At 34.9% G+C, this 21,120-nt stretch overlaps 1 protein-coding gene across 1 annotated transcript; it reads left to right on the plus strand.

Moving 5' to 3' along the window:
• The first annotated feature begins 5,395 nt into the window (after positions 1-5,395).
• LOC123529274 (ADP-dependent glucokinase-like) lies at positions 5,396-19,175 on the plus strand. The gene is made up of 5 exons (XM_045309538.2): positions 5,396-5,796; positions 9,981-10,171; positions 10,875-10,971; positions 11,180-11,316; positions 12,325-19,175. The coding sequence occupies exons 1-5, from the start codon at positions 5,459-5,461 to the stop codon at positions 12,993-12,995; spliced, it is 1,434 nt and encodes a 477-aa protein (XP_045165473.1). The 5' UTR covers positions 5,396-5,458; the 3' UTR covers positions 12,996-19,175.
• The last annotated feature ends 1,945 nt before the right edge of the window (positions 19,176-21,120 follow it).

Here is a 21,120-nt window from a genome sequence, read left to right on the forward strand (position 1 = left end):
TGCTTTGTGGATACGAGAGGGGTCTTCTCTGGTAGAAAAGTCCATTTCTTTTCAAAATGTAAATTATCGTAGGAGGACCTGTTTCAGTGAGTGACCTGTTTCAGTGACACTTCTGCGAGAAGGTATTTCTAAATCCGTTTTTATGGGGACATGGTTTACAAACTTCGTAAGATCTTGGGTCATGGTAATTTTCCAAATGTATTTGGTAAAATTATAAAACGTTTTATTAAAAGAAGTTACATACCGCATGTTTAGTGTTCAACCCGTTTACAGTTGGACAATACGCTTCCCTCTTTGATTGTGTCTGACGGAAGAGGGGGAGGACTCAATGATAAGCAGTTTTTTAATCCTACCAGGACTGAACTGTTTTGATATCTGTCTTCTGGCCTGTTTCGTCGGGCCCTAAAGGGTGTTTCTCTTGTTGCTCTGTCTTCTGAAAAGGCATTGAGTACATACGTTTTTGGTTCTTAAGGTTTGCTTTTTATATATTTATACACGAGCATTTTTGTGTTTTACATGCCATGCCTTTTTGTTTCCATTACGTGTGTTAGAGATTCATCTGGAAGGGATTACTTTTATTTACACTGTCCCGTGTCTTTGGAACATGGTGGGGGTAAGAGTGAAGTTGGGTGCGCACCCCCAGTGGTGTTTTTGCCACTGACCGTTCCAAGGCGGTGACCCACTGTGTTCCTTTGTTTGTTCGTTTTGTCCTCATGTGTTGACTTTGTGTGTGTGTGTGCGTGCGTGTGTGTGTTTGTGGTGTGCACGTTTGCGTGCTGTGGGTTTCGTTTTGTGGAGGCTGCGTTTTTGGTGCGTGGCATTCCTTGTTTGATACTTGTCTTTGTTTTTTTTCTGAAAACCTGCTGCCATTTCCAGGTGCAATATCTTAGGCAACTAATTATAGTAGGGTTGTTAACAGTAACATTTCAGCTTTCGATACGCTTAAAGAAAATATTGTACTGACAATGACAGTTTGGTGGCATTAAGCCCAGATAAGAAATATTTTTCTTATTACTTTTTTATGCTCTCAAATTCTGATCAAGCTCTTTGGTTATAAGGAACGTTTTGATTTATTTTCAGTTTTGATGCAAATGTCGTCTTGTTTTCAGTCTGATTTTATGCAGATAGAACAGTCCAACAATTACTTTTAGGAAATATACAACTTTGAAATTCACGATTGGCTTAATAATATCTACCATCTGCTCTGTACTTTATTTAATATGAACAAGGCCTAACATGTTTTACTTGATTTGTTGTTCAGTTTGTGAAAGTTAACATTGACAAAAGGCCAATTACTGGCTACCTTGAAACAGGTCCCACAGAAAATCTGTAAGGCAGCTCAGGGTTGGCTGTGATAAACAGTAACAAATACTTTTGCTGAAAGAACCTCCACTTTACTTTACATCATCTGAATTGGGGAAGGCTACACTATATTTGTCCATAAATGAGACTAGTTCTTCTCCAGGAATTTATCTAATTCTGCCAGTAGTATTCTTAGGGTTTCTTAAACTGGTACCTCGAGGATATTTCAGATTGCAGGATGTAAATTGCCCCCTTCAAATCAGATGGTCTCACCCAGACACAGACCCCGTCCAAAAGGCTAATATCTTAAACAAAAAATTTGAATCTGTCTTTTCTCCTTCCCAGCCCCTTAGTCTGAAACACATATGTTCCAACGTCCTCTCATCCCCAGTCTCCAAGATGAATAAAATACAGGTCTCCACTGAAGGTGTGGAAAAACTGCTCCATGGCCTATCCCCACATAAAGCCTCAGGACCTAATGAATTATCCCCACGCATCCTAAAAGAACTCCACCATGAAATTGCTCCTGTACTTGCCCATATATACAGGTTATCTCTCGAATCTGGCCTAGTACCCAGTGACTGGAAAAAAGCCACTGTAGCCCCCGTATTTAAAAAAGGTCCCAAGTCTAAACCTAGTAACTATCGTCCAATTTCCTTTACTTGCATTGCTTCTAAACTGCTTGAACACATTGTTGTTTCCAATCTTATGACCTATTTTGACAAGCATAAGCTACTTAGCCAGTTCCAGCACGGCTTTAGATCAAGTCACAGTTGTGAGACTCAGCTCATTAATTTCTCTAAGGAACTTTACAATAACACGGAAAAGGGTCAACAAACAGATGTTATTGTCATGGACTTTTCCAAGGTGTTTGACAAGGTCCATCACATTAGATTGATTTATAAGCTACAATGCCTTGGTGTCAACCCAGAAATTACCAAATGGGTCAAATCTTTCCTGTCCAACCGATCCCAGAAAGTCGCTGTTGATGGTCATTTTTCCAGTGAACTTCCTGTACTGTCTGGAGTTCCCCAGGGCTCTGTTCTTGGGCCTTGTCTCTTCCTGGTATATATCAGTGACTTACCAGACTCGGTCAAATGTAACGCAAGAATGTTTGCAGATGACACCATAATATACCTTACCATCAACTCCATTTCAGATAGTATATCTCTGCAACCAGACCTCATTAGCTTAGAAACCTGGGAGAAGCCATGGTCCATGGAGTTCAACCCGGACAAGTGTGAAGTCCATAGAATCTTTAGAAAGAACAAGAGCTGTCTCCATAGGATGACACATGCCCCCGATGGCACTTTGAATGAATAGTTATGGCCAACGTTAGAGTTTAGGACCTTTGACCTACGGACCTGGGTCTTGCGCGCAACACGTCGTCTTACTGTGGTACACATTCATGCCCAATAATTTTAAAATCCATGCATGAATGACAAAGATATGGACCGGACACGCCCATCAATGCATTATCATGAAATATGACCTTTAACGTCTAAGTGTGACCTTGACCTTTGAGCTACGGACCTGGGTCTTGCGCGCGACATGTCGTCTTACTGTGGTACACATTCATCCCAAGTTATTTGAAAATCCATTTATGGATGACAAAGATATGGACCGGACACGAATGCACTATCATGAAAAATGACCTTTAACGTCTAAGTGTGACCTTGACCTTTGAGCTACGGACCTGGGTCTTGCGCGCGACACGTCGTCTTACTGTGGTACACATTCATGCCAAGTTATTTGAACATCCATTTATGGATGACAAAGATATGGACCGGACACGAATGCACTATCATGAAAAATGACCTTTAACGTCTAAGTGTGACCTTGACCTTTGAGCTACGGACCTGGGTCTTGCGCGCGACACGTCGTCTTACTGTGGTACACATTCATGCCAAGTTATTTGAAAATCCATCCATGGATGACAAAGATATGGACCGGACACAAATGCACTATCATGAAAAATGACCTTTAACGTCTAAGTGTGACCTTGACCTTTGAGCTACGGACCTGGGTCTTGCGCGCGACACGTCGTCTTACTGTGGTACATATTCATGACAAGTTATTCGAAAATCCATCCATGGATGACAAAGATATGGACCGGACACGAAAATTGCGGACAGACCGACAGACTGACAGACGGTTCATAAACTATATGCCTCCCTTCGGGGGCATAAAAATCCTGTGGTCTACCACTACAAACTTCACAATATAGAGCTAAAAACTTTTGAGGCAGCTAAATCCCTAGGCATAACCATTTCCAAAGATCTTAACTGGTCCAAACACATTGACAATATTACTTCCAAAGCAACTTCCACTCTTAGCTTTATACAACGAAATGTCAAAACTGACAATAAAAAGGTAAAAATTGCTGCCTATAACACCTATGTCCGCCTTCAACTAGAGCACTGTTCAAGCGTCTGGCATCCTTGGCAAAAAAACCCTTACTAGCAAAGTCGAAAATGTCATGTACGACTACAGTTACACCAGTAGTGTTACACAAATCTTGAAAACATTAGTGTAACCGTTCTTTCTGCTCAAACATTAAATAGTGTCAACCCAAGCTGATCCTGTAGGCTGCTCTTAAATAGCAACCCTCAAGTTCACTTAAGTTTCACGCAGCATGAACCTTTTCAGTCGTGCTATAGCTCCAAAGAGCAGATATTTCAACAGTGTGGTTACTACCCTAGGTTCTTACACTGGGTATATCAAGTTTACTCTAAATTTAAGTTAGATCAAGGAAAGACCAAACTGAGTAACAGTTTTCAAATTTATTTACAAAACCCTTAACAATAGTGATCAGACAAGTTATTATACGAGAATATCATCGTAAAATAAAATGTGACAACAAGTAAAACCATGAATACTTTAATCTATAGATGAGGATCTGCTAAGAAACTTGTGGGTTGGGACGGAAAAGGGCCGCCTGTAACCCAAATAGTACCATATGCTATATAAGGATTATGACAGAATGGGGCTGTCTGTACACTTTTAGATGTAGAAAATTATGTGATCCACTAGAGTTATGACAGAAAATGGCTGCCCGAAACCCCCGGATTTGTGACGAACAAATATACTAGACATAGGGTCAGAGTTGCTGACCTAGGTACAGAAATTTTCTAAGTATATATGTAAACTTTCAGTAACAGTTAAACTGGTATAAAATTAGCATATTAACATATTTTTATTAACATATTCATAAGTAATAAATATTTAACTCATACAATTCTTTTACATTTTAAAGAAAAATAAAATTGCTCTAAGAACTCATGTGCAATTCTAACAAACTCTTCAAATTGCTGTGAAACAAATGTAATTAAATTTTCAGAATAAAAGGGAATTAATTCATGCGATATTACAAAATTAAGTAAGAGTTACTAAACTTCATATTAGCATAAAGAAAAGTCAAAACCATAACATTAGAATGGAATACACTCCAATATATAGAAGGTTACACAATTCATTAGTAATGTTTTATAAAATAGGACCCAGACAGTTGCAGTCGACCAATCTCATCTTATTCCAACTAGAAACCTAAATTAATCCCCATGTCTCACACTCAGTACTTCTCTAACTCATATTTCCCAAGGACCATCCGACTCTGGAACTCCCTACCAACTTATGTCAAAGCTAGCCCCAGTCTCAGTATCTTTAGAGAGAGGCTGGCTGTGGTCAATATGTAATTCTATTGCCTCTGTCCTTTAACTGTAGCATACTGTCTTTTTTAGCTTTTATTCTTTTAACATTGTAACATATCATTTCTTTAACAACTGTTATGCCTGACAGCGCCGCACATTGATAGTCGGAAATCGACGATTGGGTGAAAGATGTAGATGTAAAACATCAATTTCAGCTTTCTTGGAAGATTCCAGATGGTTTGGTCTTCAGATCATTTCGATACCAAGAGCACTTTATCACACGAAAATCTTTCCCTTCTCCATCTGGCTTTCTATTAACATTTGTTATAATGGTATTGTATACATATATATAACACAATTTTGAGTCGCACTGGAATGGAGCTGTGCTGACCCGCATCCCAAATGTTGCTAATCAAGCACGACATTTGCAAGCGTCCCTTGATACAGACATCCGGATGAAGACGTAAACAAGAAAACTGAAAACCAGTTGCTCAAGTAGTGGAATTATGGCATTTTTGAACAGAAAGTCCTTAGCTGTGTGTTCTTTATTGGTCCTACTCTGTGCAGTTATTTATAAGAAGCGATCTTCTGATTTACTACAAGAGAAATTAGGTCGAGTGCTACATGGTCTTCTCAGAGCAGAGAAGAAAGTAGGGGTTGGAAGGAACACGAGGATTGCATTGGGTTTTGGTGGCTGTGAAGATATATTTGCAAATTTTGAAGAAGTGTTTGCGAAATTAAATTATACTTCACCAAGTGATGCTGTTCATGTTCAAGACATCAAATCAGAATCAGACTTTATGAATATTTTCGCGTACTTCTTTGGAGAAGGTGCTGCTGCCGAGTATGTGTTACATTGATGATCTTATATTGATTCAATTGAAACAAACTTAGGGACTTAACTTAAAACTTATCTAAATCCTTGTCATGAGTTCTAGCTCATTTCAAGCACAAATCAAATATGCAGCACTCTTCTTTCCCTTTTCAGAATCTTTTTTTTTTTTAAAGTTTTGTTTTAGCTGTTATGTATGATTAGTCATATAAATAGAATGTGGCACTTTATGTACCAGCCACTTAAATTTATGTACCAGCACCTTATGTACCACTTTGGATACCTTATGTACCACATACAGGGTTCTCGGGAACACTTAATTCTGCGTATTTGTACGCATACTTTCTGGAAAGTGACGCCAAAATATTCAACCCGCGAGTCCTAAGGACGCATAAAAATTGTCCGAGGCATAGCTTACCGAGTACACAAAATAACTACTTGACAATTAAAGGCGGAGTTTGCGGTGGCTGCTTGGCGCTTTCGACCAATCAGAGATTGTTGTTTTCCAATAACCGCATAGTCGATAAGGGTAGTACTGTTTAATACATAATAGATTTAATCAACACGCGACAACATGCCTTTGATCTTTGTGATAAGCGTGTTGGTCAATTAATTTACACAACACGCGGCTCATTTATGCTTTTTGCATTCGCTGCAAATTTAGATAATTGGATTAAATGAATACTGAAGAAGGTCAGTGTAATTGAACTAATCGTGATGTTTTCCGCAGTCGTTCACAAATTATAATTTATATATAAATCTCGCTCTGTTTCCACATGATTCATGACATTGAATGGATGCGATACAAAAAAAATTCAAACGCTGACATCGTTTGGTCAGTTAAAGTATGAAATTTTGGGAATAATATTATTCAAATCAGTACAAAGTTTGGACATTCTAATGTGATTATGTCGCAGTTAGCATTAGAAAAACTCGTGTGTTGAATCTACATATTGAAAGTGAAACTGAAAGAAGCCCTGGTAATGCTTACACGCCGGTTTAAATAAGTAATTGGTATGATCAAAGATGTATAAAATAATACATTTATTTCTTTATAGCTGATTGGTATGACGTTTTACAAGTATGTTGCAAACATGCATGTATGTAGCCTAGTTGATATCATTGATGAATATGATAATGACTGTTTTTTTTCACTTGAATAAGATAAGACTGTTTTGAAATGTTATTCCTTCATCTTTTTACATGAATGGAATTTTATAAGGCAAGCATTATTAATTAGTTGTTTCTTGGGAGCAGTAAACAAGATAAACTGAAATTAAGAAGTGAAAATAAAAGTAGGCCTGGTATGACATTTAGATTTACAGCAGTCTGAAAAAAATCTCTGTAAAAAAGTTTAAGATGAGTATCCATCCAAGGTCTCTTCCTCCCAGTAACTTTAAATTATACAAATTTTCTGAGACCAGTCTGAAAGGTGCAGCTATACTGATTCATCACTTTGTAATCTGGCTTTAATGTAACATGTATGCATCACATTGAAGACCATACTCTGATGTAAGTTATATAAACAACAACCTTCTTCAGAAGGCTGGAAATTTATCTAGCCATTGGCAAAAATATAGGACTCCAATTTTTCATACTGGGACTCCAACTTTTTCCAGGAAGGGTGTCCCGGACTCCTACTTTGAAAATCCTAGCGAGAACCCTGCATGCATGATATATATTGGATTATCATTTTTGTTTTCATTTGATCAAAATATTATATTTAATGTTATATGATATGTTTTTTTTATTGAATTTAATTGTCATAATTAATTGGAAGTGTCTAGGGGTACGGATCCGTACCTCTAGAATCTGATTCTAGAGGTAGATTCTAGAGGTACGGACCTCCCTTTTCTAGAGATTTAGGGTGATTTATATCTTAAATTTTGTTGAAAATGAAATAACAAATAAGACTTAATAAGACTTAACCAGTCTTCTCTTAAAACTTGGATCTGATTGGTTTACAGATACCAGCGTTCACCCGATTGTTTACCTTCTCTTTCAAAACCTAAATAACCGTGGAACTCCAAATGAATACACTGTTCCGTGCCAGTTAGTTTGTTGTCAAATAAACTGTTGATAACAGCTAGATAAATGAATGAATTTATCCCTTACATGAATTCTATTTGAAATTCTGCAAAGAAAAAAAGTAAATGAATTAGGCATAATAATATGCATCTATGTATTACAGGCCTTTTTTTTCATCAATTTGGGAATGCCACCGACACCGGTGGAATTGGGAAAATGCTCTCCGAAATTATCTTCATTGGGACAATTTGCAAATTGCCAAAATGTGTTTTTGTGTGAAATATTAATGAATTGCATTTCAGTAATTGTTCAACAGTATTATAATTTACCTAAATATACATACAAATTAGCAAAACTATCTTAAAACAGCAAAGACCCTAAAAGGTAAAATCATTTGGGAATTTTAAATTCAACTTTGGGAAAAAAACATACTTTTTGCCATTGGGATTACCTCCTTTTACCGGAGGTAGATTTATAGGGAAAAAAAGCCCTGTATTACCGGTATGTTATTTAACAAGGTAGAATGATAACCGGCACGGAACTGATTGTTCAGTAATCAGTAATTTAAGCGACATTAAGTAAAAGAAACTGTTTGTGAAAACGTCCCTTGTATATCGTAACATAAATACACTAAGGGTTAATTATCAATTAAAAATAATTTTTCCCAACATATTTAATATTATTTTGTTTAATCTTTATATCTTTTTCTCTGCCAGTTAAAATCCTTGTGAGTTATTTGGTGTTCCTCGGTTATTTACGTTCAGAAAGAAATCGTAACAAATCGGAATGAACATTATAGATACAAGTTGAATTCTGATTAAGAGTTATTTGTTATTTCATTTTCAACATAATTTGAATTGTAAATGACCCTTAATATCTAGAAAAATGGAGGTCCGTACCCCTAGAAAACCCCTAACAGGCTTAGGACACTTCCTAATTAATTAGGTAAATGAATTATCAGATATATGCACTTGTTACATTTGAATATTCTTACCTTAAAGTAACATTCTATAGACTTGAGCTGATTAAATCAAAGCTGTTTTCACAGGTAATTATCACATATTCACAGTGCTACACTATGAGATACCGGTAAGTTACTATATAATATATAGGTGGTACATTAGGTGTCAAAGCGTGGCACATAATAGACCTGGTACATAGAGTGACTGGTACATAAGGTGTAAAGCATTAAAACAACTGCTTGTTGTTCTTGTTGGTGTTAAACATATATGTCTTAAATTTTGAATTTTTTGACAGATGTTTGAATTAAGGCTGAGCCAATCCATTATTTGAAGGAAGTGGCTATTCTTGTGGTCTTGTAGGAATAGCCTCACAGGCTATTCTTACGGCTCTCCCATAAGAATAGTGAAAAGCCCGCAGGTGTCTATTCCTACGTCAGTTTTGTGTTACACGTCGTACTGAATTCATTTGACTGATATAATTTCACCCAACTTCTTTACTTTTCCAGTAAAATTATCCAGAGAAGACAGAAAAGGGAAGTGATTTCTCCTAGTGTAGTGTAATGCATTTTATTACATGTTATTACTTCCATTTGTTACATAAACAAACAATTTTAATACAATGAATTTATCATAAGTGTATAACACTTATTTAACTGAAAGTCTTCTAATTAAATCGGAAAACGATTGTTGGTTGTACAGATGTAGATGTAAATACATTAATATTGAAACAATAAAAAATATTGACCAAGTGTTTTCAACTAAACCAGTTAGAGAATTATTAATCTATGTTTCGTGTATATACATGCAAATTTTTCACAACACTACAAATCTCTTGCCACTCTAAACATGTTTATTGCTCTTTAATTTAGTTTTATACTTGACATTTGTCACACATCAGCTTAACACGTTTGCATCAATTCAGACCTGACATTTTATTTGTAACATAATGACCAAATGTGATTACATGTCATTTCCTGAATGATTTCGGTACAATGTATTGTAACACAAAACTGCCGTAGGAATAACCACCTGTGGGCTTTTCAATATTCTTACGGGAGAGCCGTAAGAATAGCCTGCGAGGCTATTCCTACGGGACCGTAAGAATAGCCACTTCCTTATTTGAATCATGATTTGCCTTGATTGGAATAACTTGTAAATTTATGTTGGTATAAACTGCAGTTTAGAACCATACTGTTGGATTTTCAGACGTTATGTTGAGAATGCAACGCTATTTTCTGAAATAGCTGCAGCTGCCAGAGATGTTCCAAGTGCCCGATTAGCTCTTGGAGGCAATGCACCGGCTATGGCACGCAGACTTGCAATAGAGGGGGCAGAAATTCTCCTGGCTGCTAGATTTACAGAACAAACCCGGAAACAACTTCCTGAGTCAATTAAAGGTAAGAAAATAATGGAGTACTGTCTATAGCAGTTTTTCAAAGTAATATTTATATGTGAAATATAATCTGTAACTCGTTTAGAATAGAACACTATTACAACACAGTGTAACCATGGAAACCATTATGCTTTCTTGACATTATTTCATTTCAGTTTCAGTAATAAAACTTTACATTTTAAGTTTGTCAAATTAATTTGCTGATGTGTCAAGCACTACATATATTATTAGTTACACTGCTTGTTGGTGACAGGATTCGCTCTCGCCTGATATGGATTTTCGAGACATCATATATCCTGTATCCTGTCACCAACAAGCTGTGTAAGGATTTTATCTTGCCGACTACCCTTTACTTACATGCTATAATCTAATATTTTGTAAATAAACAAAGCGGCAGCAATTTTTTTTTAATCAAAATTCATATCTGAAATGTACTAGCAGGAGATGGAATATATCCTGTTTCCATGTGACGTCTATTGACCAATAGAAATGCAAGAAACTTGTAGGAGGCAAGATAAAAATAAATCTTCTATTATTAATACAGGTTGTATGCTACCTGTATCGCCAAAATCATGTGGTACTGTTAACTTCATTTGCAAACATACAAAGTATTTATTTAGGATCTGAAAAAGTGGAGAAAAAAATTGGACAACTTATGCAGAAATTAAAATGAAGTGTTTGGTATTCAGTTGAATTTCATGTTTTAGTTTTAGGGAAACCATTAGATGTTGATGAACTTCACCTTATATTAGAATACAGTGCAGGCAGCAAGTGGGGAAATTATTCAGCATCAAGGGCTAATAGGTGATTTATACGTGATAGATTCTGTGTATTGGTGAAGTGAATTAATGAAGTTATGCAAATTTCAAACAGATTTTTGTGCATGTTAAAATAACAACAAACATAAACGGTATTAAACTTAACTTTACTCTGATGTTTTCAAATTAAGGTACAGTTTATAATCTGAATTATCTTCTGATACCTTTGCTGAATTTATATATTCATTTTTTAGGTTTATTATACATAGTGACAAAAGTAATCCATTCCTGGACACATTAGAAGATCTAGAAATGGAGTTGCCGAGTTTTGATCCCTCTGTTCTAGTGGTAGGTGGGTTACAGATGATGGATAATTTCCCGTTTGAAGATGGTATGTCTTTACATTTTACTGTCTGTAGGCATCTGATAGAAGAGTTCTGAATGGGATTTTTATGATAAAAAAAAGTGTAGTAATGTCAAGATGTGGCTTATTTAACATTAATTATATCAAGGATATTTTCTAATTTATATGTTTCAATGTAAGATAATATATTTCAGCTTGTAAATACCAGATGCAATATTTTCATGAGTCGTACATTGATGAGTGAAAATGTAAATATGGTTTTCACAAGTGAAATATTTTAATCTTACATATAAACAAACAATTCATTTTATTTTATGATTTTTCTATGGCTTTAACCAATTATACCTATTTTACCTGCACAACGTCACATGCATTGCATTATGACATCACAATAACTTTGCCGAAAACTTTGCAATTAGTTTGATGAAGTTTCCAGATTTATTTTACATTTTATTATGGTGGGGCGTATATCTTTATGTTTGTTAGGATATTTTATACATCTATGTCTTATTGAAGTAAATTTTCACTGCTTTGAAATGGAGAAAATATCAGTTTCATTTCACTGATATATTCCATTGCTTGAAAGCTTGAAATAAATACATTATATATGTGAAGAATCAGTCTGACAGTTAACATTTTTAGCTCACCTGTCACAAAGTGACAAGGTGAGCTTTTGTGATTGCGCGATGTCCGTCGTCCGTCCGTGCGTCCGTAAACTTTTGCTTGTGTCCACTCTAGAGGTCATCTTATTCTTTGAAGCAGTACTATAGTTTTACTTGTAGAAAATTACCATTAACAAAAAGTATTGAATGCAAGGATAATTTTGATCACATTCACATTAATGATATAATAGTCCAGTATAATGTTTTATAAACTGGTCTAAAACTTTGTTTAAGTTAATTCCTAATTTCTCATCTTTAAGGCTTAGAGATAGAAATATAATGGATTCTTTGATGGTATTATTACTTTTGTACTGAACAACATGGCTGTTTATTCATTAATTGAATTTCGTTGTCTATTTAATTATTTTGCTAGGAGTCCGAGAAGAAAGGCTGAAGAAACTGAATGACCTACTTGTAAAGACTGACCGCACTACGAAGACCCATTTTGAAATGGCTTCATTCAGTGACCCGGCCTTGATGAAAGAAATAGTAGACACTGTGGTTTATCATTGTGATTCCCTCGGAATGAATGAACAAGAGTTACCTAATTTAGTGAGCATACTTACCAGAGGAGAAATAGCTCTACTGTCTGATTCCCGTCCAAGAATTGCCACGGTTCTAGATCAGATGCGAACAGTTTTTCACCTTTTGAAAGACACAAAAGAATCTAATGGTAGAAGAAAGTTAACCAGGTTACATGTTCACACATTAGCATATCAGGCTATTCTAACAAAGAAAGGCTCTGACTGGAAGAACACAATGTCTGCCGCAGCAAAAGCTTCACTTACTGCCAACCGACATGTCTGTGGTTCTAACTATATTGATACTGAAAAAGCCAAATTATTGATGGATGAATCATTTTCTACGAGCACTTACGAAAATTCTGCAGATCGAATACCACTTGAGGAACAGAGACCGGTGTCATGCTGGTCTGAGGATGAGTTCGATATCTGCCTGGCTCCTGTGCTCGTTTGTACAGAGGTACTGCAGACAGGAGGCGGGGGAGACAACATCTCGTCTGCTGGGCTTCTTTATCAAATATAACTTACATTCAACATTATACAGACCAAATATGGAAACAAGCAATAATTGTTAAACAAGCATTTTGTGATTCTGTTTATCTTTTTACTTGTTAAATATTTTTTTAGACCTTAGTCAGGTTTTACCTAACTGTCATCAGACAGCTTCTTAGTCATTTTTCTTACCTCTTTAATCTGTAAATTTTTGTTAAACTAAAATTGTTCATTTGTTGAAAAATAATCAAAATATCTTAAAACAGCTATTCTTTTGTTGGATAATATTTTTTTATATATGATAATTTTGATAATGGGGTAGTAATATTTCCACCATTTTTCATTGCAAGTGTTAGTAATTTATGTTAAAGATGTTTGTATTTTTCAAATGCCAGGCATATGCTTTAAATTAAAAAGAAATGTTTGAAAACAACTTTTTGTAGTAAAATAAGATCAGTTTTATTTTTAGCTCATCTGATTTTTTGAAAAAAAATGATGAGTTATTGTCATCACTTGAGCGGTTGTCGGCGTCGGCGTCGGCGTTGCCTGGTTAAGTTTTATGTTTAGGTCAGCTTTTCTCCTAAACTATCAAAGCTATTGCTTTGAAACTTGGAATACTTGTTCACCATCATAAGCTGACCCTGTATAGCAAGAAACATAACTCCATCTTGCTTTTTGCAAGATTGATGGCCCCTTTTGTACTTAGAAAATATCAGATTTCTTGGTTAAGTTTTATGTTTAGGTCAACTTTTCTCCTAAACTATCAAAGCTTTTGCTTTGAAACTTGGAATACTTGTTCACCATCATAAGCAGACCCTGTACATCAAGAAACATAACTCCATCTTGCTTTTTGCAAGAATTATTGCCCCTTTTGGACTTAGAAAATCAGTTTTCTTGGTTAAGTTTTATGTTTAGGTCAGCTTTTATCCTAAACTATCAAAGCTATTCCTTTAAAACTTGCAACACTTGTTCACCATCATAAGCTGACCCTGTACAGCAAGAAACATAACTCCATCCGCTTTTTGCAAGATTTATGGCCCCTTTTGGACTTAGAAAATATCAGATTTCTTGGTTAAGTTTTATGTTTAGGTCAACTTTTTCTCTTAAACTATCAAAGCTATTGCTTTAAAACTTGCAACTCTTGTTCACCATCATAAGCTGACCCTGTACAGCAAGCAACATAACTCCATCCTGCTTTTTGCAATAATTATTGCCCCTTTTGGACTTAGAAAAATGGTTGAATATTATGTTTAAGTCAACTTTTCTCATAAACTGTCAAAGCTATTGCTTTAAAACTTGCAACAGTTTTTCACCATCATAAGTGGACACTGTACATCAAGAAACATAACTCTATCCTGCTTTTTGCAAGAGTGATGGCCCTTTTTAGACTTAGAAAATCATGGGTAGGACAATATTTCTATTACACAAAAAAAATCAGATGAGCGTCAGCACCCGCAAGGCGGTGCTCTTGTTTATGTATGCATTCCTACCATGCATAATTATGCTTTTACAGGCTGCCATCTGATTCATAATGTTATATTCCTGTATTTTTGACCAATATTTTACATATCTGCAGATGTCCTATTTTACTTTAATTTTGTATAATACACGGTAATCCTATTTCATTAGCATATCTTGGCAGTTACATATTCATCCACTCATTCAACGAAGTACTGTAGAGTATAGCAGTCAAAAGAACTGATGGATTGATTTCTTTTATAACCTAAAATGATTTGTTTCATGTACCAGAAATCCTGTAGTTTTGTCAAAATCCTTATCTATTTTTTAAACAAAATTAGTGTTTCATGTTTTCTTAAAAACCTCAGTATTATGACCTGCTTTAGCATATCAGTGATCAGTAGATGAGGTGATTTATAAAGGTCTCATTTCAAGTTTATATTACTTGAAATTTTGTCCAGGGACAGTTTCAGGTTACACAAAACTGAAATACAGTTGAAAATTAATTGTAGTCTTTGCAACCAGCGCAGACCAAGATCAGTCTGTACGGGCATGCACTGTTTGCTATCCTGTCAGTACATTTTCAGTGAGCACCCATTCAGTAATAAATGGTATTGCCCAAATTGATTGAAGGACTAGTCCATTTTTAGAAATTTAGTAGGCTAAAGGTTAAATGGCTAATGGCATTGTATGCATATACATTGTAGATGCCAATTGCTGAATAAAGTTGAGTTGAGTTGAGTAGAGGTAAGAAATCCAGGGACAGTTTCAGGTTAAACAAAACTGAAATACAGTTGAAAATTAATTAAAAAAAACACAAACAGCAAAACAACTTTTTGTATGTTTTTATATTCTTTATCTATTATTACCACTATATCAAAAGATACATAATAAAGGCCTGTAATTATCTTAAGTTCCTGAATGTATAAGGTCTCTTGTTTTGATAGTTTGAAATCCATATAGTAGTCGCAACTTGACCGTGATGGTTGACCTTAGGCTGATTATTCATATCGATTATTTCATTGTAGAAATATGGGGTGCCTTATGGTTGCCTTCAATTTTAAATTTATGCATGCAAAGAGATGAAAAGTTTTATGTACACTCCTTTTCAATAATAGGTTGTATTTAATTATGTATTATAATACAAAGGTCAACCATCGGAGTCAAGTTGTGTCCACTATACAGTGTATTTATTGTATGAATGTTTATAGTATATGTTGAACTACTGAAATTGCTCTTTGTTATAACATGATATTATATCTGCTAATAGCTGTTATGTCATAATGAATCATGTTTTACAATTGCATCTACTAATAGGGTATATTGTACAATCATAATGTTTGTGTATAAAGGGAGGGGTTTGATGGTTAATTTTCATATACAATATCTAGTCTGCAGATGTTGCTTCATGTTCAAGAATCGTTTTAGTCCGTAAATGAAAAAGGATGATAGGACAGACATAGAGAATAACAGGTTACTGTCTTTTGAGAAAGGGTTCCCCAGACTCGGCTAGATATGGTCCTGGAAGGAGCAAGGCTTGCCGAGCTCCTTCCGGACCATATCTAGCCGAGTCTGAGAAATCCCTTTCTCAAAAGACAGTAACCTGTTATTCTATTTATCATGCTATTATTAACAACTTCTAATTTTTTGTTAAATAGGAGCGTGAATTACTGAATATATGGCGACATAACTGATTCGTACATCACAATAAAGTAGGCGGGGCTCTTACAATCTGATGTCCTTGGACTTTATCATAGGTTTAGACAGTGTAGTGTTCTGCTTTTCTCAGACAGGCTTTATCAGGCAGCTGTTATAGTAATTGCATGATAAATTTGATTTCATTATCCTGTTTTGTTGAAGGAATGTTGCGATATATGTTTTTTGATTTTGAAATAATCAGGTTGTGCTGGAATTGATAATAATGATAAAGGATAAATTTGTCCATTTGCCCACAAGTCATAAAATTGTTCATATTTTGTAATAATTAGAAAATAGAATTATGATTTTCTGAATAGCTGGGGGTAGTTATTATGTAATATTAGAAATTTAGAATGTTAGGTTTGTTTTTTTATGTTAATTTTTATTACTGCAATAAGAGAAGATTTTTTGGTGTGACCTAAATTTCCAGAAATTTAGAATGTAATGTTTGGTTTCCCCAGTGTAAAAAAATGACATGTGTATGTGAAAGTTTCTGTCACTGTATGTTTTGCTTTGCTGTATGCACTTCACTATACTATATAATCTGCTTTACTGTCACCAGCAAACATACCACAGGAACCCTTTCCAGAACAAGCTTTAAAACTTGAATTGCTTGTTAATAAAATATTTACAGTGACTTTGTACGTCAACAAATTTTTCTACTGAAATAAAATAAGATTTTTTTTGTGTGACCTAAATTTCCAGAAAAAAATTCCAGAAATTTTATACATTTAAATTTCTTCCGATTTTTGTTTTTTTGGTTTAGAGAAATAAATATCACATTGCTTTTCATGGAACAGAAGTTCTGTCAGCATTCAGAGATATACAGTCAGCCTCAGCTCTGGCTCAGTTGACAGTTTTCTTCTCATGTTGACAGTATTTGCTGTTCCATAAAAATTAATGTGATATTTAAATTTTATGCTGTAAGCCATAAAATTTCCAATAAATTTAATTCAGAGCTATCCTAAGGAATATTTTTCATGAAATAAAGTGTGGAATGAGAGAAAACGAATCCCTAGCAAAACTTTCTGATTTTACAACATTTTCTGTGTTTATTGATATGAGTGTCAATTAATTTGTTTTAACAGTTTGATTATTTTACATTTGAAGTTCCCTAAATGTTTTAAAATTTTATTTCACATGCTTTAACCCTTACCATGCTGAACACAATTGAGTTTGCGTTTACTACCAGTGTAGATCATGATCAGCCTGCATGTCTGTGCAGTCAGATCAAGATCTGCACTGTTTGCCATTCAGTCAGTATGTATCTCCTAAAATACTAAATGGTACAGTCCAAATTGAAAGATAGACAAGTTCATTATAGAAATTTAGCAGGGAAAGGGTTAACTGGCTGAGTGACCCAGATATAATCAGAACTTGTTTATTGCGCAGCACAAGCTTTTAAATCTGCTCATTCACAGTTGTGTTCAAAATTTGGAATATCTTCATTTTGACTGTGTTCAATGTAAAATGTATATCTAACATTAAGAAGCAACAGAATATGCAGAAATTGGAACTGATGTTTATAAAAAATTACCTGAAATGTAAAATTTTGTCCATCATTTCCAGAAACTCAGAAGCTTTACTTCTTTTGGCTGCTTTGTAAGATTTCATGTCAGTAGTTTTATACCAAAGACCACATCTCCAGAATATGAAAGGACTTCATTTTTTCACTTTAAGCAATGATTTTTATGCAGATAAAGACAATATCATTATTAAAGCTGTCATTTTGTTAACTTCGTTAATAGGTAGTCAGTACACATATCCGCATACCATTAACAGTATTGTAGACGTTATAAAGCAGTAGTTTACTTTGTTAGAATAGAAACATTGAACTGCTGTGATACTTTTTTTCCTATAATAATGCATAATGATTCAATCGCGGGCCAAGTTTGTGTACAGTCTGAAGGAATAGAATTTTTTTCCTTGATTTCAGATTTTGTTAATTTTTTTTCCTATTGCATCTAGTGATTGGATTAATTTGATCCGTGTGCATCTTCTTTCATTGTTTGCTTGATCTTGAAGTCTGAGCACAACAGAAGTATAATCTTTATTCAAAAGCAGAACAATTTGAACTCAACAGCTGTTGCCAAGAACTGGAAAAAAATCATTAAAACTTATGGTTTCATAAGTTTGAGTAGCAACACAACAACAACAACATGCCAAAATAGTAACAACAATAGCAAATAAACCAAGAAAACAAATTTTTCCATGCACACCAATATACCAGAGAGTTCATGTAATGTATATAGTGTATAGAACAGAGAAATAGTTAATACCATTGTATGTGAAGGCTGTGGACATACCAGTTTAATATACCGGTAGTTCTGAAAGTTTGATTAACTGGAAGTAACGTTTACCAGATACTGTAGAATAAAGCCTGGATCTGGCATACAGAAATAAAACTTAACCTTCCAGATTAATGGCAACCAGTGTGTATTGACACACTTCATGGCAATATTACTGTCTTTCCAAAAATAAAATATACTGGTAAAATTATTCACATGTAAAATAATTTCTGAGGTATCAAAATTGGTTTGAATTTGCAACAGCAAGTTTCAAAAAAATTAGCAACTTTATTTACCTTCTTAATGGACCGACTACGAGAATTTTAAATAAAATCTACATCGTCGTAATATTTGTGATTTTCCCATAGACTCCCATTATGGAAAACTTCTTTGGTGACCTTTCTTTTGTCAAATCAGTCTAAAATCAAGTGCACAACCCTATCTTTCTTACTTACCGAACAGTCAAAGTTACACATTGAATTCCATGTTGTAGTAACGGATTTGATCGAAACATGCAGAAATATGTTGAAAGGATATTTATAGGGAAGTATGGCAGTTAGGCATGGTGAAGATAAATGATAGAGATCATTACAGAAAATGAAAAGAATACTGTTTGTTCTGCTTTCCATCTTAACAAGTACAGACTTTTAAGGTACTGATGATAAAATTATATATTTTTTGATTGTTTTAGTGATTTCCTGGTATACCTTGTCTATATTTGCCTATAATCACCAATGTATGATTTAATAAAGTATTAGTCAAATAACTTTTTTTGTTTATTATTTATCATTAAAGATGTAAGAATGGAGTTCTTTTCAGGACATGGTCTTTTGTTTTGAAGTGAAATGATGAGTTGTTGACTGGCACCACACAATCACTTACCTCACTTGTTTTCTGGATGAAGTCTAAGCTTATACTGACAAGGAGAGACAATAGACCCAGTCACACAGTTTATGTACTTACTGCATCAGATTCTAGTTCAAAGTCTTTTCAGTATTGGAAAGACCTGAACTTGTTTGGTGCCATATAACCTATACTGTGTTGGTGCGCCGTAAAACCAAAATAAATAAATAAATGAACTTCCTAATCTTAACTTTTGTCTGCTACTCTGTGAAGTTTAGTTAAAAGATTTGTAGCAAGTATGTAAAACTGTAAATAGCAGGCTTTGTAACAGTTGGTGTTCTTATAGCTTGTCAAGAAGTGCTGTTGTAAAAAAAAAAAAAAAAAAAAAAAAAAAAAAGAGGGTCATGATGACCCTGGATTGCTTACCTGAGTAATATGAGCTACATGTTTCAAATGTCAAATTGATGCTAAAATATTAAGAAAGTAGGTCAGTAGGTCACATTCATGGTTACTGAAAGTTAGTTTTAAGATTGGTGTACAAAACTGTACTTGTCATCCAAATTTCAAGGCTGTATCTTAAAAAACTAAAAAGTAAGTCAAGGTCAAAGTCAAGTGACCCCCAATTACATCGGGTAATTATAATTAAACAGTCTAGGAAATATGATCAGATAATTCTTTAAGTATTTTTCCTATATAACTCCTGTAACAAGTGACCCCGGGGCAGGCGCCTCTTCACCCCAGGGGCATAATTTGAATATTCTTGTTAGAGAACCACTAGGCAATGCTACATACAAACTTTCAGACAAGAAGATTTTTAAGTTTTTTCCCATATAAGTCTGTGTAAAACTTGGGACTCCTTTGGTGGGGCCTCTTTTTCACCCCAGGGTAATAATTTGAAAAATCTTGGTAGAGGACCATAAGGCAAAGCTACATTCCAAATATCAAAGGCCTTGCAGTTTCAGACAAGAAGATTTTTAAAGTTTTTTCCTATAAAAGTCTATATAAAATTTAGGACCCCTGGGGCGGGGCCATATTTGACACCAGGGGGATAATTTGAACAATCTTGGTAGAGGATATAAAAGCCTGTTGTTTTGGACAAGAAGATTTTTAAAGTTTTTCCTTTCGGTTGCCATGGCAACCAGAGTTCTGTATGGAATTCAACTCTTTGAACAATTTTTAAAGAAGACCAGACCATCCAAGGAACATCCCAGTGAAGTTTCATCAAAATTGATCTGGTTGTTTAGGAGATGTTGTTTAAAGGAAAGTGTGGCCGGATGGTGAGCGATCACAATAGCTCACCCTGAGCACTTTGTAAAATTGTAAAATCATGTAATTTTGTAGGGTAAAATTTGCTGTTGTAATCTCTACGACTTGATTTTGATTTTAGACCTAGTGAGCTACTTTCACTTTTCTCAAGCTACAGGCTCGGGCCATATGCATAGTTTTGTGTTCTGAATTGAAATTTGACCTTGATTTTAACCTAGTACCTACTTTCTCATTTCTCAAGCTACAGCCTTCAAATCTGAAGCAATGCATAGTTTTTGTGTACCGAAATGAACTTTGACCTTGAAATTGATCTAGTGACCTACTTTCACATTTCTCAAGCTATAGCTTTCAAATTTGGACCACATGGCTGCATGGACCACATGCACAGTTTTGTGTACCGAAATGAACTTTGACCTTGATTTTGACGTTGAGCTAGTCTTGAAATTTGGAACATTCAAAAATGGCTCACTGGTGGGCACCAAGATCACTCTGTGATCTCTTGTTGAAGGGATTAGATCTGTTTAAAATCCATGAAAATTAATCCTCTGGGAATAAAGTATGTACCACATGATAGCCTGTCAGGAGGTGTATTCAGTTCAGAGT

This window comes from Mercenaria mercenaria, chromosome 1 (assembly GCF_021730395.1).
Source record: "Mercenaria mercenaria strain notata chromosome 1, MADL_Memer_1, whole genome shotgun sequence".
NCBI classification, from domain to species: Eukaryota; Metazoa; Mollusca; class Bivalvia; order Venerida; family Veneridae; genus Mercenaria; species Mercenaria mercenaria.